This window comes from Pseudophryne corroboree, chromosome 1, assembly GCF_028390025.1.
Source record: "Pseudophryne corroboree isolate aPseCor3 chromosome 1, aPseCor3.hap2, whole genome shotgun sequence".
In the NCBI taxonomy this organism is placed as follows: Eukaryota; Metazoa; Chordata; class Amphibia; order Anura; family Myobatrachidae; genus Pseudophryne; species Pseudophryne corroboree.
Window position 1 is genome coordinate 233,176,829 of NC_086444.1, and position 24,315 is coordinate 233,201,143.

Genomic DNA, 24,315 nt, shown 5'->3' on the forward strand with positions numbered 1-24,315 from the left:
GACGCGTGGCAACAAGTGCGTTCCCCACGGACGTGGGGAACTACTCCTAGTTCACGTTCTTCTGAGCCTCCCTGAAGGGGAGGTCGCGTCCTATGCGGACGTGAATTTTCCTGTTACTCATGTCATACACTAGGTTCTTTCCCTTAAATAGTGCTATGTGTTGCTCACACGTGAGATCGGTTTTTGTAACATTGTAAAGTTGTAATGGTTTCATGGATGAGTGATGGGGTATCGTCGATATGTTATTTTGTTTTTGTTCAAGCTGCATTCATTATTTCTGTGACGATACTCATATACATAATTGCTCGGCCTTCATGAAACCTGGTTAGATAGTTTAAAGATTATATGTATATCTTTATATAAGCTTACATATTTTTAGTTTTGTTTCACCTGTGCCTATGTGCACTCCGCGGTAATACTATATATTTGTTTAGCTTCTATCTTGTGGATGGTCGCTGTCCTGGGCCCCCCGTAGGACCCCCACTATGCTGCATCCCCTGTTTCTTTGGACTGGGAGTCGGCAGGATTCCGCTCCTGTCCTTTTTGCAGCAGTCCTTCTTCTAGTACTGTCATCTCTGTTTAAAATTAAGGTACTTCGCGGCATGGTTTTCCACGCTGCATCTTCTTTTCTCTGCTTTCCCTCTCTTTCTATTTCCTTCCTTTGCTGCTCTTCCTTTCCCTCCTCCAGTGTCTGTCGTAGGGATGACTATTGTGAAGCCCTTAGGTCTGCCGTGATGATGGGGGTGAATGATCTACATGTAACTACCCTTAATGTCAAAGGGCTGAATGTTCCTGAGAAAAGGTCTAAACTCCTCAAATGGCTTAGAGATGAGAGAGTTGACGTTGCTTTTATTCAGGAAACGCATTTTAAGATGGGACATGTGCCGTCCCTAAAATGTCACTATTATCCTCATGTTTTCCTGTCTAATAATTCTGCCAGTAAGACATTAGGCGTGGCTGTATTATTGGCTCGCCACCTGCCTGTCCTTAATGTTACCTCCCATAGAATAGCTGAAGGTAGAGGGTTGCTGGTGAAATGCGACATACACAGTCAACGCTTTTCTTTTTTGAACATATATGCTCCCAATGCTAAACAACCTTCCTTTTTGTCCTCGGTTTTGGATAGTGCGGAACCTCTCTTGGAGGGGGTGGTGGTGATGGGAGGTGACCTAAATTGGACCTTAGATCCCCTCCAGGACAATTCTAAAATGATTTCTTGCAGGCCGGAGAGGGAGCATAGAGGAGTGAGGCGCGCCCTGCTCGACCACCAGCTGATTGACACATGGAGACTGACACATCCTGCCGAGATAGATTATTCCTTTTTCTCACACCCACATCAGACATATTCTAGAATTGATTACCTGTTTCGAGTCACCGACACCTACATCTCCTTTCTGATGCTTCTATAGGACAAATTGTGTGGTCAGATCATGCCCCAGTTAACCTCACTTTATGCCTGCCTCCCAGTACACATCGCCAATGGTCCTGGCGTTTTAACGACACTTTTTTGCAGGACGTGGACTGTCGGTCTCGAATCGACGCCTTAGATTCATATATCTGTACCAATGACCTAGATGACATTTCTAAAGTCTCGGTCTGGGAAGCACACAAATGTGTCATTAGGGGGGTTTGTGTCCAGATAGGATCTTTCCGTAAAAAGCAGAGGGAGAAACTCCTGGGTGAATTATTGTCTAAAATACAATCAAAAAATTCCAAACCCCACAATATTATGCTGATCTTGAAGCTGCCAGGGCAGATCTGAATAAGCTACTCTCTGACAGAGTCAAATTTTCTTATCGGAAGTGCCGTAGCAGATACTATCAATGGGGTAACAAACCTGGGAAATTACTAGCCAAAGCCCTTAGAGAGCAACGTGCTCTTACTTTTATTCATACAATTAAAAATAGTCACGGTCAGCCCCAACATGAGACACCTCACATCGCTAGGGCCTTTAGGGCATATTATTCCACTCTGTATAACCTTTCTGGTCCGACCGGAAGAACTGATAAGTTGTCCCATCAAACAGCCATAGCTGACTACTTACGGGCCTTAGACTTCCCCACGCTATCCACAAAAGAAGTGGAAGATCTAGATGCCCCTTTCTCTACTGAGGAGGTTAGGAAAGTCATTGAATCTTCTCCCAACGGCAAGAGTCCTGGCCCTGATGGATATACCATTGTTTATTATAAAGCTTTCAAGGAGAAATTGGTCCCTCTACTCACGAGAGCCTTTAACACTATATCAGAACAATCGCCTTTCTCCCCGCAATCTCTCGAAGCCCATATTGCAGTTTTACCCAAGGAGGGTAAAGACCCCAGTCTTTGCTCCAGTTATCGGCCAATTTCACTATTAAATATAGACATAAAACTTTTTGCCAAACTGATTGCAAATCGCCTTAAACTATTATTACCTGGTTTGATACATGGAGATCAAGCTGGATTTGTTTTAGGCCGAGAAGCTAGAGATAACACCTCTAAAGTGCTCAACATGATTCACTATGCTGGCCAGCTTTCGTCCCCATCAATCATACTGTCGACCGATGCTGAAAAAGCATTTGATAGAGTGGACTGGGACTTTTTGTCTGGCATACTGAAGCATCTAGGGCTCGGTAATACCTGTCTTCACAGAATTCTCTCTCTTTATACTTCCCCGTCCGCCAAAATTAGGATTAATGGCTCCCTTTCTGATTCCTTTTCTATTTCCAATGGCACACGACAAGGCTGCCCACTATCCCCATTGCTTTTTGTCCTTTGCACGGAAACATTAGCTCGAAGCATTAGGGCTAATCCGAATATCTCGGGTTTGCTGGTAAAAGGGACTGAATACAAATTGGCTTTATATGCCGACGATTTACTCGCTATAATTTCAAAACCGGTCACTTCTTTACCAAACCTGATGGTAGAATTTGAGAAGTTCGGAGCCCTCCCTAACTTCAAAATAAATTATTCCAAATCTATTGCCATGAATTTAACTACCCCTCCTGATGTAGTAGAGGGTCTGAAACATGCCTTCCCCTTTACTTGGCACGATCACAAATTAAAATATTTGGGGGTGCTACTGTCCAACGATTTATCCAAATTATTCTCCCTGAATTTTAGCCCCTTGTTGGCAAGGCTTCGCCTAGACTTCCAGAAATGGAAGAAATTAAGATTGTCATGGTTCGGCAGGATTAACGTTGTCAAAATGAACGCCCTCCCTAGGATATTATTCTTTCTCCAGACCCTTCCAATAGACATCCCCCTACTTTGGTTCCGGGACGTCCAGAATCTTATTCGTGCATTTGTTTGGGGATGCAAAACACCCAGGTTTAAACACGACATTTTATTTAGGAGAAAACATCAAGGGGGGCAACAACTCCCACATATTTCTAACTACTACCATGCAGTACATTTGAATAGGATTCTGGAATGGTCGCGTGCTAAGGATCGCAAACAATGGGTTCTACTAGAGGAGGGCTGCCTTCCACATTATATCGAAATTGCACCTTGGCTTCCTATCCTTCCGAAGGTCACTCACCCCATGGTCTCCCCCACGCTTAAATTATGGGCCACGCTGAGATCTCAAAGCCATATATCCTCAAAATGGTCCCCTCTAACCTCCTTTCTCCATAACTCCGAATTTGCTCCCGGTCTCCACGGGACAGCTTTTGCTCCATGGGCGGAAGCCGGGATTTTCAGGGTCGGTCAGCTGGTGAGTTCGGGTAGGGTGCGCTCCTTTTCAGATGTTCAGTCTTCTTGGAACCTACATAGTACTGAGCTTTGGAGGTTCCTGCAGGTTCATCATTTCATAACATCTTCTAAGAACCTTTCTGATATAACTAGGGATCTCACCGGGTTTGATAAACTATGCGTTTCTCCTAGTTCTCCCACACATACTATCTCACAAATTTATGCGCTTATCATGGAAGACTTTTTTCCACAACCTCCTACCTTCATGGCTTCCTGGGAGAAGGAACTGTCAGGGCTACCTACACAGATCAAATGGGATTCCATATTTAGTAACGCCCAAGCGAGCTCTTTATGCTTATCGACATTAGAGACCCTCTATAAACTTATATATAGGTGGTATAGGACTCCTCTTGTTCTTAATAAAATGTTTCCCTCCCTCTCAAATCTGTGCTGGAGATGTAGAAATGCCTCAGGGAGCTTTATGCATATTTGGTGGGATTGCCCTCTTATAACTCCATTTTGGGCAGAGGTATTTAAGTGTTCCGAACTGATAGTGGGAGATGAGATCCCGAAAGACCCGGGTTTTTGGCTCCTCAATCACACCTCCGCGGAGGCGCGCTCCTACAAACATTCCCTATTGAGACATCTTAGCAACGCAGCAAAAGCGGTTATTCCAACTCTTTGGAGATCCACCTCACCACCCTCGATTAAATTTTGGTTCACAAAGATCGATTACTTTTTAGACATGGAAGACCTTATCTCCTTCTCATCTGGGAAAACCGTTAACTTCACAGCTATCTGGTTTTCCTGGTACGACTTTAAGGACTCGCCTGTGTATCGGTCCTACATGGCGACATAACCCCCCTCATATTCCGGGTACGATGTCTTTCTAATACGTCTCAGATCCTTAATTGATAAAGTTCCCCCCCTTATCTCCCAAACAACCCGTCCTTTCTGCGCAGACACTCACACCTGACTCTACCTGTGCTTACTTTCCCCTTCTTTTCTTTTTTCTAGCTTCTCTTTTTTCTCTTTCTCTTCTTTCCTATTTGCCTATGCTGTTTTGTTAAAATGTTCCCCCTTTATAAGTTCTGATGTTGTAAGCTATGCAGACAACTTATTTCCATACTTTGGGTGCTTTAAATGTATTGTACTGACATATATGATATGCGATGATTTTGTCCCCTTTTTTGGAAAAGTATTGCTGTAATGTTCTGTCTGCTGCCTTAATTAATAAAAAAACAGTTTACACAAAAAAAGATTTATACGCAGCTGAGGCCGCGGACCCATTCTATAAAATTACCTTTAGGCTAATTTATAAAGCATCAGTCAATTTCGTGTATGTACACAAACTGTTTCATGCAAAACATTTTTAAAAACACTGTATAAAATGATCTTCAGGCTGTGTATGAGGGAGTTGGGTACAAAATCCAGGCAGTCAGAAGACAGACAATGGAATCCTGTTAAATGTAAAGATAAAGATGTAAAACTTCCCCGTTGGGGCTGATCCTTAAATCTTATGGTGTGGATGTGATGTTAAACAAAGTGTAAAGGGGGGTACTCACGGAGCGATCGCTGCTTAAAAGCTAAGCAATCTGACTAGATGACTAGTTCGCTCAGCACACATCTCTCCCTAGATCTGCCCGTGAATACAGGCCTTAACAGATAATAACAGATCACATACATCTAATGCATAAAATAAAACAAGTGAAAATAAGATTTTACTCACCGGTAAATCTATTTCTCGTAGTCCGTAGTGGATGCTGGGTACTCCGTAAGGACCATGGGGAATAGACGGGCTCCACAGGAGACTGGGCACTCTAAAGAAAAGATTAGGTACTATCTGGTGTGCACTGGCTCCTCCCTCTATGCCCCTCCTCCAGACCTCAGTTAGGGAAACTGTGCCCGGAAGAGCTGACATTACAAGGAAAGGATTTGGAATCCAGGGTAAGACTCATACCAGCCACACCGTACAACTCGTGATAACTATACCCAGTTAACAGTATGAACAACAACTGAGCCTCATGAACAGATGGCTCAGAACAAAAAACCCTATAGTTAAGCAATAACTATATCCAAGTATTGCAGAATTCCGCACTTGGGACGGGCTCCCAGCATCCACTACGGACTACGAGAAATAGATTTACCGGTGAGTAAAATCTTATTTTCTCTGACGTCCTAGTGGATGCTGGGTACTCCGTAAGGACCATGGGGATTATACCAAAGCTCCCAAACGGGCGGGAGAGTGCGGATGACTCTGCAGTACCGAATGAGCAAACTCAAGGTCCTCCTCAGCCAGGGTATCAAACTTGTAGAATTTTGCAAACGTATTTGATCCCGACCAGGTAGCAGCTCGGCAAAGTTGTAAAGCCGAGACCCCTCGGGCAGCCGCCCAAGAAGAGCCCACCTTCCTCGTGGAATGGGCTTTGACTGATTTAGGATGCGGCAGTCCAGCCACAGAATGTGCAAGTTGAATCGTGCAACAGATCCAGCGAGCAATAGTCTGCTTTGAAGCAGGAGCACCCAGCTTGTTGGGTGCATGCAGGATAAACAGCGAGTCAGTTTTTCTGACTCTAGCCGTCCTGGAAACATAGATTTTCAGGGCCTGGACTACATCCAGCAACTTGGAAGCCTCCAAGTCCCGAGTAGCCGCAGGCACCACAATAGGGTGGTTCAAATGGAACGCTAATACCACCTTAGGGAGAAATTGGGGACGAGTCCTCAATTCTGCCCTGTCCATATGGAAGATCAGATAGGGGCTTTTGCATGACAAAGCCGCCAATTCTGACACACGCCTAGCCGAAGCCAAGGCCAAAAGCATGACCACTTTCCACGTGAGATATTTCAACTCCACGGTCTGAAGTGGCTCAAACCAATGTGATTTTAGGAAATCCAACACAACATTGAGATCCCAGGGTGCCACTGGGGCACAAAAGGGGGCTGAATATGCAGCACTCCCTTAACAAACGTCTGAACTTCAGGCAGTGAAGCCAGTTCTTTTTGAAAGAAAATAGACAGGGCCGAGATCTGGACTTTAATGGATCCCAATTTTAGGCCCATAGTCACTCCTGACTGTAGGAAGTGCAGAAATCGACCCAGCTGAAATTCTTCTGTTGGGGCCTTCATAGCCTCACACCAAGCAACATATTTTCGCCATATGCGGTGATAATGTTTTGCTCTCACATCCTTCCTAGCTTTTATCAGCGTAGGAATGACTTCAACAGGAATGCCCTTCTCCATCAGGATCCGGCGTTCAACCGCCATGCCGTCAAACGCAGCCGCGGTAAGTCTTGGAACAGACAGGGCCCCTGCTGTAGCAGGTCCTGTCGGAGCGGCAGAGGCCAAGGGTCCTCTGAGATCATTTCTTGTAGTTCCGGGTACCAAGTCCTTCTTGGCCAATCCGGAACGATGAGTATAGTTCTTACTCCTCTCTTTCTTATTATCCTCAGTACCTTTGGTATGAGAGGAAGAGGAGGGAACACATAAACCGACTGGTACACCCACGGTGTCACTAGAGCGTCCACAGCTATCGCCTGAGGGTCCCTTGACCTGGCGCAATATCTTTTTAGCTTTTTGTTGAGGCGGGACGCCATCATGTCCACCTGTGGCCTTTCCCAACGATTTACAATCAGCTGGAAGACTTCTGGATGAAGTCCCCACTCTCCCGGGTGGAGGTCGTGCCTGCTGAGGAAGTCTGCTTCCCAGTTGTCCACTCCCGGAATGAACACTGCTGACAGTGCTATCGCGTGATTTTCCGCCCATCGGAGAATCCTTGTGGCTTCTGCCATCGCCATCCTGCTTCTTGTGCCGCCCTGTCGGTTTACATGGGCGACCGCCGTGATGTTGTCTGACTGAATCAGCACCGGCTGGTTTTGAAGCAGGGGTTTTGCTTGACTTAGGGCATTGTAAATGGCCCTTAGTTCCAGAATATTTATGTGTAGGGAAGCTTCCTGACTCGACCATTGTCCTTGGAAGTTTCTTCCCTGAGTGACTGCCCCCCAACCTCGGAGGCTTGCATCCGTGGTCACCAGGACCCAGTCCTGTATGCCGAATCTGCGGCCCTCGAGTAGATGAGTACTCTGCAGCCACCACAGCAGAGACACCCTGGCCCTCGGGGACAGGGTGATCAGCCGATGCATCTGAAGATGCGATCCGGACCACTTATCTAACAGATCCCACTGAAAGATCCGTGCATGGAATCTGCCGAATGGAATTGCCTCGTAAGAAGCTACCATCTTTCCCAGGACTCGCGTGCAGTGATGCACCGACACCTGTTTTGGTTTTAGGAGGTCTCTGACCAGAGATGACAACTCCTTGGCCTTCTCCTCCGGGAGAAACACCTTCTTCTGTTCTGTGTCCAGAATCATACCCAGGAACAGCAGACGCGTCGTAGGAACCAGCTGTGACTTCGGGATATTCAGAATCCAGCCGTGCTGTTGTAGCACTTCCTGAGATAGTGCTACTCCGACCAACAACTGCTCCCTGGACCTCGCCTTTATAAGGAGATCGTCCAAGTACGGGATAATTATAACTCCCTTCTTTCGAAGGAGTATCATCATTTCGGCCATTACTTTGGTAAATACCCTCGGTGCCGTGGACAGACCAAACGGCAACGTCTGGAATTGGTAATGGCAGTCCTGTACCACAAAACGGAGGTACACCTGGTGAGGTGGGTAAATGGGGACATGTAGGTAAGCATCCTTGATGTCCAGTGATACCATGTAATCCCCCTCTTCCAGGCTTGCAATAACCGCCCTGAGCGATTCCATTTTGAACTTGAACTTCCTTATATAAGTGTTCAAGGATTTCAAATTTAGAATGGGTCTCACCGAACCGTCTGGTTTCGGTACCACAAACATTGTGGAATAGTAACCCTGTCCCTGTTGAAGGAGGGGAACTTATATTATCACCTGCTGGAGGTACAGCTTGTGAATTGCCGCCAGTACTACCTCCCTGTCCTGGGGAGTAGCTGGCAAGGCTGATTTGAGGTAACGGCAAGGGGGAGACGTCTCGAATTCCAGCTTGTATCCCTGAGATACCACTTGTAGAACCCAGAGATCCACCTGTGAACGAACCCACTGGTCGCTGAAGTTCCGGAGACGGGCCCCCACCGCACCTGGCTCCACATGTGGAGCCCCAGCGTCATGCGGTGGACTTAGTGGAAGCTGGGGAGGATTTTTGTTCTTGGGAACTGGCTGTATGGTGCAGCTTTTTCCCTCTACCCCTGCCTCTGGGCAGAAAGGACGCGCCTCTAACCCGCTTGCCTTTCTGAGGCCGAAAGGACTGTACTTGATAATACGGTGCTTTCTTAGGCTGTGAGGGAACCTGAGGTAAAAAAGTCGACTTCCCAGCTGTTGCTGTGGATACGAGGTCCGAAAGACCGTCCCCAAACAATTCCTCACCCTTATAAGGCAAAATTTCCATGTGCCTTTTAGAATCAGCATCACCCGTCCACTGCCAAGTCCATAATACTCTCCTGGCAGAAATGGACATCGCATGAATTCTAGATGCCAGCCGGCAAATGTCCCTCTGTGCATCTCTCATATATAAGACTACGTCTTTAATATGCTCTATGGTTAGCAATATAGTGTCCTTGTCAAGGGAATCAATGTTATCAGACAGGGAATCAGACCACGCTGCTGCAGCACTGCACATCCACGCTGAAGCAATAGCAGGTCTCAGTATAGTACCTGAGTGTGTATACACAGACTTCAGGATAGCCTCCTGCTTTCTATCTGCAGGCTCCTTTAAGGCGGCCGTATCCTGAGACGGCAGTGCCACCTTTTTTGATAAGCGTGTGAGCGCTTTGTCCACCTTAGGGGATGTCTCCCAGCGTAACCTATCCGTTGGCGGGAAAGGGTACGCCATTAGTAACAGCTTAGAAATTACTAGTTTCTTATCTGGGGAACCCCACGCTTCTTCACACAATTCGTTTAACTCATCAGATGGGGGAAAAGTCACTGGCTGCTTTTTCTCCCCAAACATAATACCCTTTTTTGTGGTAACCGGGTTAATGTCAGAAATGTGCAACACATTTTTCATTGCCGTAATCATGCATCGGATGGCCCTAGTGGATTGTATATTTGTCTCATCCTCGTCGACCCTGGAGTCAGACTCCGTGTCAGCCATCTGAGGTAGCGGGCGTTTTTGAGCCCCTGACGGCCTCTGAGATGCCTGGGCAGGCGCGGGCTGAGATGCCGGCTGTCCCAAAGCTGCGTCATCGAACCTTTTATGTAAGGAGTTGACACTGTCGGTTAATACCTTCCACATATCCATCCACTCAGGTGTCGGCCCCGCAGGGGGCGACATCACACTTATCGGTACCTGCTCCGCCTCCACGTACGCGTCCTCATCAAACATGTCAACACAGCCGTACCGACACACCGCACACACAGGGAATGCTCTGACTGAGGACAGGACCCCACAAAGTCCTTTGGGGAGACAAAGAGAGAGTATGCCAGCACACACCACAGCGCTATATAATCAGGGATGTACACTAACACAAAGTGATTTCTCCCTATAGCTGCTTTACATATACAATTTGCGCCTAAATTTAGTGCCCCCCCTCTCTTTTTTACCCTTTGAGCCTGGAAACTGCAGGGGAGAGCCTGGGGAGCTGTCTTCCAGCGGAGCTGTGAAGAGGAAATGGCGCCAGTGTGCTGAGGGAGATAGCCCCGCCCCTTCTCGGTGGACTTCTCCCGCTCTTATATTTATATTATGGCGGGGGATTTTGCACATATATAGTTTATTGGACTATATTATGTGCTTTTTGCCATAGAAGGTACTCTAATTGCAGCCCAGCCCAGCCCCCCCCCCCCCCCAGCACCCATCAGTGACCGGAGTGTGTGGTGTGCATAGGGAGCAATGGCGCACAGCTGCAGTGCTGTGCGCTACCTTAATGAAGACCGAAGTCTTCAGCCGCCGATTTTCAGGATCTTCTTGCTTCCGGCTCTGCAAGGGGGGCGGCGGCGCTGCTCCGGGACCGGACGATCGTGGACGGGCCCAGTGTTCGATCCCTCTGGAGCTAATGGTGACCAGTAGCCTTAGAAGCCCAAGCTAGCTGCAAGCAGGTAGGTTCGCTTCTCTCCCCTCAGTCCCTCGTAGCAGTGAGTCTGTTGCCAGCAGATCTCACTGAAAATAAAAAACCTAACAAATACTTTCTTTACTAGAAGCTCAGGAGAGCCCCTAGTATGCAACCAGCTCGGGCCGGGCACAGATTCTAACTGAGGTCTGGAGGAGGGGCATAGAGGGAGGAGCCAGTGCACACCAGATAGTACCTAATCTTTTCTGTAGAGTACCCAGTCTCCTGCGGAGCCCATCTATTCCCCACGGTCCTTACGGAGTACCCAGCATCCACTAGGACGTCAGAGAAATGTATTATAAAACATGGCATAAAAGTGAAGATAATGCAAAGAAAGGCTAAATAGCGTAAAAGGTGAATGTTCCTACTGATTCCAGTAAATGGAGCCGCAGGTGTTGAAAGCAGAGTAAATACCCTGCTTGTGGCTCCAAAGCTTGTTTTTCCCAGAATCGGTGTGTCAGTGTCCAAATATCCGTAATTTTGTTGAGGCACAGGTGGAAATAGCCAATGTGTTTTGGGACTTGCTTGTCAAGGCTGCATAACCGCTGTGCTGAAGTCCTGTGGTTTTTAAGATGGCGCAAATTATTGCAGATGTACACTTCCCTTTGGTTTTTAACCATGCGTGCACCACCTGGTAATATACTTGTGTATGGAGGTCATTGCGTTTGTGTTAGACTGATGCCATACGCGATTATATAACACATATTAAAAGGTGTTTCATTCATAACATTCATTGTAAGGAAGCTGGTGACATAGGCTACGTTCAGAGAGGAATATTTGTATAAAACCTAAATATGTGCCTCTAAATATGTAAGACAAAAAATGGAGAAAACCTGCTAAACTGGCGCTGAATTTAGCTGCCCTAGCTTGCTCCCCACCCTAAGATGTCACCACACATCCAAAAACAAACAGAATATACAATATGGGAAGTGTGCAACCCTAGACGCTTATATTTATAAGCGCCTAGGGTTGCACACATCCCATATTGTTGTATATAGCCTCTAAATATGTGACTATGCCTTTGTCCATTCCTTCAGTACTAGATTGGGAAAGACCAAGGTGGTCATTCCGAGTTGATCGCAGCCAGCAACTTTTTGCTGCTGCTGCGATCAACTAGTCCACGCCTATGGGGGAGTGTATTTTAGCTTAGCAGGGCTGCGATCACTTGAAAAAATTTCAAGTAAAACAAGACTAGCTCTGGACATACTTACCCTGTGCAACGATCTCAGCGATGTTGGGGCTGGCATTGACGTAAGATATCCACCCTCCGTTCTCCTGGACACGCCTGCGTTTTCTTCTCCACTCCCCGAAAATGGCTGGCAACGGTCCAGTGCCTTCTTTCTGTCAATCTTCTTGCGGTCGGCTCTACGACCGCTTTCTTCGTTGTCCTGGACTTAACCTGGCGACCCTGGTCGCCGGGCAACGCCGCACATGCGTAGTGCGGCCCCATTCGCACCGTAGCGACAAACCGCTGCATGCAAACGGGTAGGAATGACCCCCCCCCCCAAGACCTTAATTGCTCATCTTATCTCAGACCTTCGTTTTGGGACACACTTGACTTTATAGAACACAAGCTGTTACCTTTTAGATAGGATACATTAGACACAATATTTAGAGACGTTTTATTCATTACCTCAGCAGTTTTATCAAGAGACTTCAACTACAGCACTTGTTGCTAAGTGTAGGCAAAAAGTTTTGATTTTGGGTGTAAAGCTGTAAAACTAATATATTGTTGGGTGGGGTGAAATAACTCATCACTCTGGGGCAGATCGCAATATCAGTGAGTCTTCCTCATTTTCTCCTCCATTGACTTCACTCATGAGACTGGTTGGAAATCTTCAATTTGTAAGTTCTTTGATTTCATTTCCTATATACATTTATATGGAAGCAACCAACTGGCATAAATGACCACCTGCAGGCAGCATTCAAAATACATATAAAATGGTTCTGATCAGGGTTCCAGCTGATGGACAGAACGCATTACCCTGCAAACCTCCTAGCTGATGACCATACATAAAATGCTACTCCTTATTCATTGCTATTACTTCCCGCTGCCTACGCCAGTAGGTATGTGGGAGGGCGCGGGACACCAACATAAGCTGCATGCAGCTGTGGCCAGTTCCCAGGGTATGATGATCCTGTGGCCAGAGACTCTGCTACAAGCCTCGAGGGCTGTGACAGGTTCCCTCCGATGGCATTCCCACTGTGCAGACAGACTGCAGCAGCATGTAGTCTGTCTGTGAAGATCATGAAGAGAAAACTTAAAAGAAAAAACAGGATTTTAATACCTACCGGTAAATCCTTTTCTTCTAATCCGTAGAGGATGCTGGGGTCCACTTCAGTACCATGGGGGTATAGACGGTTCCACAGGAGCCATGGGCACTTTAAGACTTTTTCAGAGTGTGAACTGGCTCCTCCCTCTATGCCCCTCCTCCAGACCTCAGTATAGGAACTGTGCCCAGGGAGACGGACATTTCGAGGAAAGGATTTACTTTTAATTTAACGGTGAGATTCATACCAGCTCACACATCAACCATGCCACACAACATGGCATTCAACATAACCCATGCCAACGGGCATGAACAATTGCAGCAACATGCTGAAAATATCTGTAACACAACACTTATGTAACTACAAAACTAACCACTGCAGTTAAAGTACGCACTGGGTCGGGTGCCCAGCATCCTCTACAGACTAGGAGAAAAGGATTTACCGGTAGGTATTAAAATCCTGTTTTCTCATACGTCCTAGAGGATGCTGGGGTCCACTTCATGACCATGGGGTTTATACCAAAGCTCCAGTACGGGCGGGAGAGTGCGGATGACCCTGCAGCACCGATTGACCGAACTTGAGGTCTTCATCGGCCAAGGTGTCAAACTTGTAGAATTTTGCAAATGTGTTTGACACCGAGCAAGTAGCTGCTCGGCAAGGTTGCAATGCCGAGACCCCCCGGGCAGCCGCCCAGGATGAGCCCACCTTCCTAGTGGAATGGGCCTTCACCGACGTCTGTAACGGCAATCCAGCCGTAGTATGTGCGTGCTGAATCGTACCTCTGATCCAACGCACAATAGTCTGCTTGGAAGCAGGACACCCAATCTTGTTGGGAGCATACAGGACAAACAAAGACTCTGTTTTCCGTATTCGAGCTGTTCTAGCGACATAAATCTTCAAAGCTCTAACCACATCTAGAGACTTTGATTCAGCGAACGTGTCAGTAGCAACTGGCACCACAATAGGTTGGTTTATGTGGAAAGATGAAACCACCTTTGGAAGAAAATGTTGACGAGTTCTCAACTCTGCCCTATCTTCATGGAAGATCAGGTAAGGGATCTTGTGAGACAAGTCCCCCAACTCAGACACCCGCCGTGCGGATGCCAATGCCAAAAGCATCACCACTTTCCAAGTGAGAAACTTCAACTCTATCTCTTGTAGAGGCTCAAACCAATCCGATTGAAGAAACGGCACCACCACATTAAGGTCCCATGGTGCCACTGCAGGCACAAATTTAGGCTGGATGTGCAGAACCCCTTTCACGAAGGTCTGAACCTCTGGAAGAGAGGCCAATTGTTTTTGGAAGAACACTGACAAGGCCGAAATCTGGACCTTGATTGACCCCAATTGGAGGCCCGCCTCCACACCAGCCTGCAGAAAATGGAGAAAACGTCCCAACTGAAACTCTTCCATAGGAGCCTTCTTGGATTCACACCAAGACACATATTTTCTCCAAATACGGTGGTAATGTTTCGACGTTACTCCTTTCCTGGCCTGAATAAGGGTGGGGATGACTTCCTTGGGAATACCCTTACGGGCTAGGATACGGCGCTCAACAGCCATGCCGTCAAACGTAGCCGCGGTAAGTCTTGATACACGCACGGCCCCTGCAGCAGCAGGTCCTCGCGAAGAGGAAGAGGCCGAGGATCTCTATGAGCAACTCCTGAAGATCTGGGTACCAAGCCCTCTTTGGCCAGTCTGGGGCAACGAAGATTGCTCGAACTCTTGTTCTCCTTATGATCCTGAGCATCTTTGGGATCAGCGGAAGTGGAGGGAAGACACACACCGACCGGAACACCCACTGGGCCACTAGCGCATCCACTGCTATTGCTTGTGAGTCTCTCGACCTGGAACAATATTTCTGAAGCTTCTTGTTGAGACGAGATGCCATCATGTCTACTTGAGGAACTCCCCAAAGACTTGTCATCTCTGTGAAGACTTCTTGGTGGAGGCCCCACTCTCCTGGATGGAGATCGTGTCTGCTGAGGAAGTCTGCTTCCCAGTTGTCTACTCCCGGAATGAAAATTGCCGAAAGAGCCTTTACATGTCTTTCTGCCCAGAGGAGGATCTTCGTCACCTCTGCCATTGCCGCTCTGCTTTTCGTTCCGCCCTGCCTGTTTATGTACGCGACTGCTGTTACATTGTCCGACTGGATCTGCACGGAATGATCTTGAAGAAGATGTACCGCTTGTTGAAGGCCGTTGTAAATGGCTCTCAATTCCAGCACATTTATGTGAAGGCAGGCTTCCTGACTTGACCATTTTCCTTGGAAGCTTTCCCCGAGTGACAGCTCCCCAGCCTCGGAGACTTGCATCCGTGGTTACCAGGACCCAGTCCTGAATCCTGAATCTGCGTCCCTCTAGTAGGTGAGAACTGTGTAGCCACCACAGGAGCGAAATCCTGGCTTTTGACGACAGGATTATCTTCCGGTGCATGTGTAGGTGGGATCCCGACCACTTGTCCAACAGGTCCCACTGGAATACCCTGGCATGGAACCTGCCAAACTGTATGGCCTCGTAGGCCGCCACCATCTTCCCCAACAACCGAATGCACTGATGGATCGACACACTCGATGGTTTCAATATCTGTTTTACCATTTTCTGGATTTCCAGAGCCTTTTCCACCGGAAGAAATACTCTCTGAACTTCTGTGTCCAGAATCATCCCGAGAAAAGACAATCTTGTCGTCGGTTCCAACTGTGACTTTGGATAATTTATGATCCAACCGTGTTGTTGGAGTATTGACAGGGAGAGTGTGATGTTTTGTAACAACTGCTCCCTGGATCTCGCCTTTATCAGGAGATCATCTAGATAAGGAATTATATGGACTCCTTTTTGACACAGGAGAACCCTCATCTCCGCCATCACCTTGGTGAATACCCTCGGCGCCGTGGAGAGACCGAAAGGTAACGTCTGGAATTGGTAATGGCAATCCTGAACTGCGAATCTCAGATAAGCCTGGCGAGGAGGATAAATGGGAACCTGCAGGTAAGCATCTTTTTAGGTCTACAGACACCATGTAGTCCCCCTCCTCCAGACTGGAAATCACTGCCCTCAGTGATTCCATTTTGAACTTGAATCGTTTCAAGTAGAGATTCAGATTTTTAAGGTTTAGGATCGGTCTGACCGAGCCGTCCGACTTCGGAACTACAAAAAGGCTTGAATAAAACCCCTCCCCTTGTTGTGACAAAAGGTACCAGGACTATGACCTGATCCTGACTTAATTTTTGGATTGCCGCAGTTACTGCTACTGGAAGAGAAGCTGGCAAGGTCGATTTGAAAAATCGGCATGGGGGAACATCTTGAAACTCCAGCTTGTATCTCTGGGACACTATTTGCAACACCCAGGCCAGACAGAATCCAACCTTGGCTGAACAGTTTGAGACGTGTCCCCACCGAGCGGTCTCCCGCAAAGGAGCCCCAGCGTCATGCTGAAGATTTGGCAGAAGTAGGGGTAGACTTCTGCTCCTGGGAACCTGAAGCCGCTGTGGACGTCTTTTTCTTTCTCCTTCCCCTACCCGCAAAGAAGGGGGAACCTCTCGCTTTTTTGTATTTATTGGGCCTCAAGGACTGCATGTGAGGGCGATGTCTTTTTTGCCGGTGCAGGCGCAGAGGGCAAAAATGTCAACTTACCTGCGGTAGCCGCCGAGACTAACGCATCCAGTCCATCGCCAAATAAGGCCTCACCTTTGTATGGGAGAGCCTCCATATTTCTTTTGGAATCTGCATCCACGTTCCACTGGCGAATCCACAACGCCCGCCGAGCCGATACTGCCAAGGTAGAGGCATGTAAACTCAAGAGTCCAATATCTTTCATCGCTTCTAGCATGTATGCGGCAGCGTCTTTGATATTCCCTAACTTAAGGAGTATCTAATCTTTATCAATCGTGTCAATTTCTGATGACACGCTTTCTGACCATTTTTCAATAGCGCGACTCACCCACGCGCAAGCAATTGTGGGCCTGAGCAGCGTACCATTGGCAATATAAATGGATTTCAATGTAGTTTCCATCTTTCGATCTGCCAGCTCTTTTAGTGAAGCCGTGCCAGGTGCTGGGAGAATTACCTTCATTGTCAACTTGGACAGTGCACTAACACAGGGGGTGACTCCCATTTTTTCCTGTCCTCCACCGGGAAAGGATAAGCTATCTGAATTCTTTTGGGAATACGAAATTTCTTTTCGGGATTCACCCACATCCCTTCAAAGAGTGTATTAAGCTCGTGGGAAGGAGGGAAAGTGACCTTAGATTTCTTCTCTTTATAGAAATAAGCCTTCTCCTGAGGTACAGGAGTGGCTTCTGTGACTTCCAGAACTTCCCTTATAGCCACAATCATATATTGTATATTTTTTGCCAATTTATGATCTATTTCTCTGGAGTCACTATCGTCGACTCAAGAATCAGTGTCCGTTTCGGTATCAGTATTCACAATATTCGCAAATGGTCTCTTATGTGACCCAGAGGGGTCGCCTGTGGATGGAAGAACAGAGCCCTGAAAAATCACATCCTCCACAGATTTTCTCCAGCACTCAGCATGAGATTCAGAATTATCTAATCTCCTATTGATATAATGCATACTATCCCGTATTTCTTTCACCCATGCAGGCTCTTGGTGTGCCGGCAGCGCCACCAAATTACACTTGTGTTTCCCTAAAATGGTTTCCTCCGGGGAGGAACTCCCTGCCTCTGACATGTCTTACACACGTGTACAACACACACACACAGACACACTGGGACCTATAAGGGACAGACCCACAGTAAAATCTGTCAGAGGGATACAGTTTAGGAGCAGCCAGTTCACAACCCCAGCGCCAGTATCTAATGCCTGTGAACACAGAATGCCCACTGACATGCAGCGCTTTTTACACAGTAAAACACACTTGTAAAGCACCAAATTCGCTTGTGCCCCCCGGTTTTGCACCCTGATACTTGTAGTCAGAAGTGAAGGAGGACCAGCTATGTCTTCCTCTGCCTGAGGAGAGAGAAAATGGCACTGAGCAGTGTTCTGGCTGCCTGAGGAAGAAGCTTCGCCCTTTTTACCTCAGAAACTTTTCATAATATTTATACTGGCGGGGGTAGGGCTGTGCCTGGTCATCTTATGCCCCCTTTTTGCCAGTTTATAGAGGTGTTTATGCTGCCAAGGGTGCCCCCCCCCCTCCCTGCACCCTGCAGTGCCTGTGTGTGGGCGCAGCAATGGTGCGCTGCACTCCCGCCAGCCGCGCTGTACCTCAGCCGTCACTTTCTTGATAGAAGATCTCACCTGTCTTCTGACTCCTGGCTCTGTGTGGGAGTGAGCATCTAGACACGGCTAGCGTTCAGTACCCTTCAGGAGCTAATGGTGTCCTGTCAGCCAGAAGCAGAGCCATGAAACTCTTCAGGAAGTTGGTTCCTACTTCTGCCCCCTCAGTCCCACGAAGCAGGGAGACTGTTGCCAGCAGTTCTCCCTGAAAACAAAAAACCTAACATAAGTATGGAGGAGAGAAGGGAAAGGGGAGACATGATAGAAACTTTCAAATATACCAAAGGTTTTAACAAAGTTCAGGAGGGAAACATTCTTCAAAGGAAGAGAAGTATTAGAACTCGAGGACATACACTGAAAATGGAGGGAGGCAGGTTCAGGGGAAATTTAAGGAAAAATTACTTCACAGAAAGGGTAGTGGATAAGTGGAATAGCCTCCCATCAGAGGTGGTAGAGGCTAAGACTGTAGAGCAATTTAAACATGCTTGGGATAGGCATATGAATATCCTTACAAAGAATTAAAGGTTCAAAAAGGGTTGAGATTACCTAAAGGATGAAAAAAAGGGCAGACTACATGGGCCAAGTGGTTCTTATCTGCCGTCAAATTCTATGTTTCTAAGTCTTTTCAGAGAAGCTCAGTAGAGCTCCCCAGAGTGCATCCAGTCTGCCTGGGCACATTTCTAAAACCGAGGTCTGGAGGAGGGGCATAGAGGTTCACACCCATTTTAAAGTCTTAAGAGTGCCCATGGCTCCTGCGGAACAGTCTATACCCCATGGTCATGAAGTGGATCCCAGCATCCTCTCGGACGTATGAGAAATATATTTATTAACAAAATAATTTTTTTGTTAAAGTCACATCCATCGTGGTCATTTTCTTGCTTGTGGCAGAATCCGCATCACTGGGTGGCAATGGGGCATTTACATCTAGGACAAGCATTCCAAGGGCATGTAGAGAGAATTATGAGCTCCTCAGAGGTGAGATTATGCAGAGATCCATCGAGACTTCAGTCAGATATACTGCACCACGATTATTGCTGGTGCATAGTCAGAATATAGTGATGAAGGCTGCTCACCAGCAGGGGGCAGGAGGAGGTACAGTCATATAGATGTTCGCACAGATTTCTGATCGCTGGTAGTGACCAAAAGTTAGGACAGTTCAACTCAGAACCAGGCCCTTTGAACTCAGTGTATACACCCAAGTATGGACAGTCATTGGCCCACGTACTTCTACTCCTTGCCCACGTTCATTACCAGCACTAACCCATCTTAACGCCCAGATTGCATATGGAAGCTTTAAAATCTTCATAAGTGTCACTGCTGCCTTCCAATTCACTTACATCTATATTAAAGAAAGACGTAAATAAGTGACGTAATACCTCCCCCATAAATTTAGACTGATATTGGTGAATATTGCAGACACTTATTTGAATGGCTACAGAAGCCCTCCAGCCTCATATGTTGCTGCTTAGGCCTCACATTTTAGTGTTACACTTTGAGTTCACCCTCTTGGGTCTTGTATTGATCATAATTATAATTCTATTATTCTCCAGATCCCGTTTTTTTTAATTTTTCTGATTATCTACAAAACGAAGAACCTGACTGTAAGTCAGTGGTAAATCTCCCACATATCCAGATGAAATCTCGTGGGAAGGGCAGGGGTAAAGAAAGCAGGGTAAGCACAGGCTGCCCAGCCACACACATGCTAGTTCTGGGAAGGTGATTAGACCTGGACTTGGCAGGCTTATTTATACAGATTTATTTTATTTTAGACAATTCTCCTATACTACCAACAAATATTGAAGGTTACCCACTGCAGAAATAAATCCCATGATTACAAGGATTTATTCCTCCCCAACCTGAAAAAAACAAATAAAACCACCAGTGCTCTTCCGCGTGTCCCTTAGGTTGCGCTTTGGAAATAACAAGTCGGAGCACATATTAGAATATCTACTGATCAACAGAAATCAACGTGAAGCCAAAACTACAGTGCCAGGACTTGAGCAGTGCAGATGTGCACAGCAGATACAGGGGTTAATTCAGTAAGGATAGCAAATACTGCTAATCAGCAGAATTTGCTATCCTTTTCCTAGCATGCTGGGGGCCGCCCCCCCCTCCCCCATCGCAATTTCTGCTAGTTAGCAGAAATACTGGAAGCCTCCTGTGCCCGCAGGATTACCGTTGCCTTCTACCTGATCACAGCGGCTGCGTGTGATGTCACACAGCCGCCGTGATCACGCCCACGACCCGTTTGACCAACTGCACCCCCGTTCGCACCGCACCAGCAATGCTCCGTCTCCTGCCTGGAAACTGAGCGTTGCCCGCCCCCCGCGCAACCGCCTCTGCCTGATTGGCAGGCAGTGGCGATTGCATTTTCTGTGCCCCCCCCCTGCAGAAAGTGCGGGCGCATGCGCAAGACGGGCGCTGTGCATGTGCCCGTGGGGCGATTGTAAAAATTCCTGAAACCTGGGTTAGCCCCACAGTATCCAGACAGCAGTCTACACAAACTGGAGTTACACACGAGTTTTATTTATCGCACACTTCTATTGTTGTATCATATAGTGTCATGGAGATTATACAACCAGTGTTGTCCGATACCTACAGGCAATATTTTAATACAAGACTAGCGTCTGTGTCAGCTTCTGTTTTAAGCGCAAGGTTTGAATAACCCTTAGCAAACTTCCCCACCCCACATGTTAAACAATATTGGTTAGTATGCCAAGTATAACCACTGCCACCCCCTCTGCTCCACATCAGCACTGCTATTATATGCTGGCAGCAGGAGCCCATACTGCTTACTACATTAGCAGTATACTAAGCACACTGTTTTGTTGTATACATTACCGGCAGCTTTGTTGGATGTGTCTGTAGAATATTGAGGTGCAAGCAGAAATCAGGCTACTGTAGTTGTGTCTGATTGGATCTGCCTGTAAGTATTCTGCTAGTCTTTGATGCACCAGAAAACAACAGTGTATCATCATATGTCCTATAACAGCACCTTACATTACCAATAAATACATAATACACTACTTTGTGTAGTTACTTTGTTTTATTCAGGACCAGTAAATGCATGACAAAAACAATACATTTAAAAGCCTCCCACACTGATTTTGTTTAAGCTTTGGACACTTGATTGCTTTTAAATAAAACTGCTCACCTCCTCTACAGACAACAGCAAACATAGTACAACTACATCACACATTCTTGTCTTCATATCAAAAAACAGGTTTCCAAGGCAACAATATTAATAACGCCAGCACCAGTGAGGTCTGAAACCCAGAGCTCCCCAGTCAGCGGTCAGCGATGTGTTCCAGGCCACCTGGCCAAGGAGGAGTATAAACGATACCACTGTCCCATATATAGCTGCTTATAAGGGACTGCTTCCATCCAGATAACCCAATTTAGGTGCTTTTCTTCTCATCACCAAGCAAATTCACTGTGGCCCGTTTAGCTACAAACAGAATGTAAAAAAATAAAATTATTAAGTAATTTTATATCTATACAATGTAATATTGGAGAATAAATACACAGTTATGTTTCTGGTAAAAGTACATTTTCTCCCTGTTTGCAACAAGACTGACATTAATTTAATAGACATGCTACAAGGGGAACTGAACCCACTCCTCCCATCCAGTCACTGCAGATGGTCTGTGCATGTTAACAAGACCACGCTCTCCCCTGTATATAATTTATTGCTATACATTTTTTGGATGTTCCTACTCACCAGAGTGAGCCAGACCGACAATGGGCCTCATTCTGAGATGGAAATACAGTAAAAAAAAAGTAGTAATTGTGCATGTTGGCAGGACCATGCGTGTAATGAGGTGAGGCAGAGCCTTTCCTGTCATACTTCATTATACACCAGAGTTCTGACTATGGGGGTCATTCTGAGTTGATCGCTAGCTTTCGCTCCCAGCAATCAGACTAAAAATCGGCATTTCTGCGCATGCGTATGGTGCGCACGCGCGTCGTACTTTCACAAAAGCCGATGCAGTTTTACAAAAGCTCTAGCAACGCTTTTCAGTCGCACTGCTGATCGTTGAGTGATTGACAGGAAGTGGGTGTTTCTGGGTGGTAACTGAGCGTTTTCGGGGAGTGTGTGTAAAAACGCAGGCGTACCAGATAAAAACGCAGGAGTGGCTGGGGAAACGGGGGAGTGGCTGGCGTGACGTGTGACATCAAAACAGAAACTAAATAATCTGAAGTGATCGGAAGGTAGGAGTAGGTCTGCAGCTACTCAGAAAATGCTTAAAAAAATTTAGTCGCCATTCTGCGATCCTTTCGTTCGCACTTCTGCTACGCAAAGATACACTCCCAGAGGGCAGCGGCTTAGCGTTTGCACTGCTGCTAAAAGCTGCTAGCGAGCGATCAACTCGGAATGAGGGCCCATATGAAGTATAAAATACAAAGAAGATATTTATAATATATTCTATGTATTATTCTAATAATTTTTATACCTCACCTGCCTACCTTTTCCGCACATGTCTGATTAAATAAAAAATAAATAGATAAATAAAAACACCAAATTTCTAGCAGTATATACTGCTGCACCTGTGTATAATGCCCACATGAACCCTTGGGCTCACACATTGTGCCAGTGCCTACTGAGACATTTACCTCACCGCACGTCCCTGTGCTGCACTGTAGGTGGGGGAGATTGGAAATGTGCAAAAGGATTTAGATCTTAAGGTGGGTACACACTGGGCGATATATTGGCCGTTCTATTGAACGGCCGATATATATCGCGGGTCCGTCGGCCAGTGTGTACGGGCGATATGTCTGAACTGCGTCAGCCCCGCAGCACGCCAATATATCTACAGATATACTGGCGCGTCGCTGCGTGTGTACGGGCTACCAGCCGGCCGCCCGTACACATGCTGTGGCAGCCAGCGGTGACTGACAGCTGAACTGGGCGGGCGTCATGACGTCAGTCCCCGACGGATCGGGCAGTGTGTATGCAGAGCACATTGCCCGATCCATCCATAGATATATCGGCTGATCAATTGATCTGCAGATATATCTATCTATCAGTGTGTACCCACCTTAAGGTGTTTCCAAACTTAACTCTAAATTGCAGTGTAAAAATAAAGCTGTCCACCATTTGTGGGATACATACAAAAATAAGAATTTACTTACCGATAATTCTATTTCTCATAGTCCGTAGTGGATGCTGGGGACTCCGTAAGGACCATGGGGAATAGCGGCTCCGCAGGAGACAGGGCACATCTAAAGAAAGCTTTAGGACTATCTGGTGTGCACTGGCTCCTCCCCCTATGACCCTCCTCCAAGCCTCAGTTAGGATACTGTGCCCGGACGAGCGTACACAATAAGGAAGGATTTTGAATCCCGGGTAAGACTCATACCAGCCACACCAATCACACCGTACAACTTGTGATCTGAACCCAGTTAACAGCATGATAACAGAGGAGCCTCTAGAAAAGATGGCTCACTACAGCAATAACCCGATTTTTTGGTAACAATAACTATGTACCAGTATTGCAGACAATCCGCACTTGGGATGGGCGCCCAGCATCCACTACGGACTATGAGAAATAGAATTATCGGTAAGTAAATTCTTATTTTCTCTAACGTCCTAAGTGGATGCTGGGGACTCCGTAAGGACCATGGGGATTATACCAAAGCTCCCAAACGGGCGGGAGAGTGCGGATGACTCTGCAGCACCAAATGAGAGAACTCCAGGTCCTCCTCAGCCAGGATATCAATTTTGTAGAATTTTACAAACGTATTTGCTCCTGACCAAGTAGCTGCTCGGCAAAGTTGTAAAGCCGAGACCCCTCGGGCAGCCGCCCAAGATGAGCCCACCTTCCTTGTGGAGTGGGCATTTACAGATTTTTGGCTGTGGCAGGCCTGCCACAGAATGTGCAAGCTGAATTGTACTACAAATCCAACGAGCAATAGTCTGCTTAGAAGCAGGAGCACCCAGCTTGTTGGGTGCATACAGGATAAACAGCGAGTCAGATTTCCTGACTCCAGCCGTCCTGGAAACATATATTTTCAGGGCCCTGACAACGTCTAGCAACTTGGAGTCCTCCAAGTCCCT

General features: G+C 46.9%; 1 protein-coding gene across 1 annotated transcript in view; it reads right to left on the reverse strand.

Annotated features, from left to right (window-relative positions):
* Positions 1–21,284: 21,284 nt before the first annotated feature.
* The window catches only part of REEP5 (receptor accessory protein 5), a 138,663-nt gene continuing 135,632 nt past the window's right edge, over positions 21,285–24,315 (reverse strand). The window contains exon 5 of the mRNA XM_063964133.1: positions 21,285–21,705. Coding sequence (XP_063820203.1) covers positions 21,656–21,705 — 50 coding nt within the window. The 3' untranslated portion in view covers positions 21,285–21,655. The remainder of the gene's footprint in view (positions 21,706–24,315) is intronic.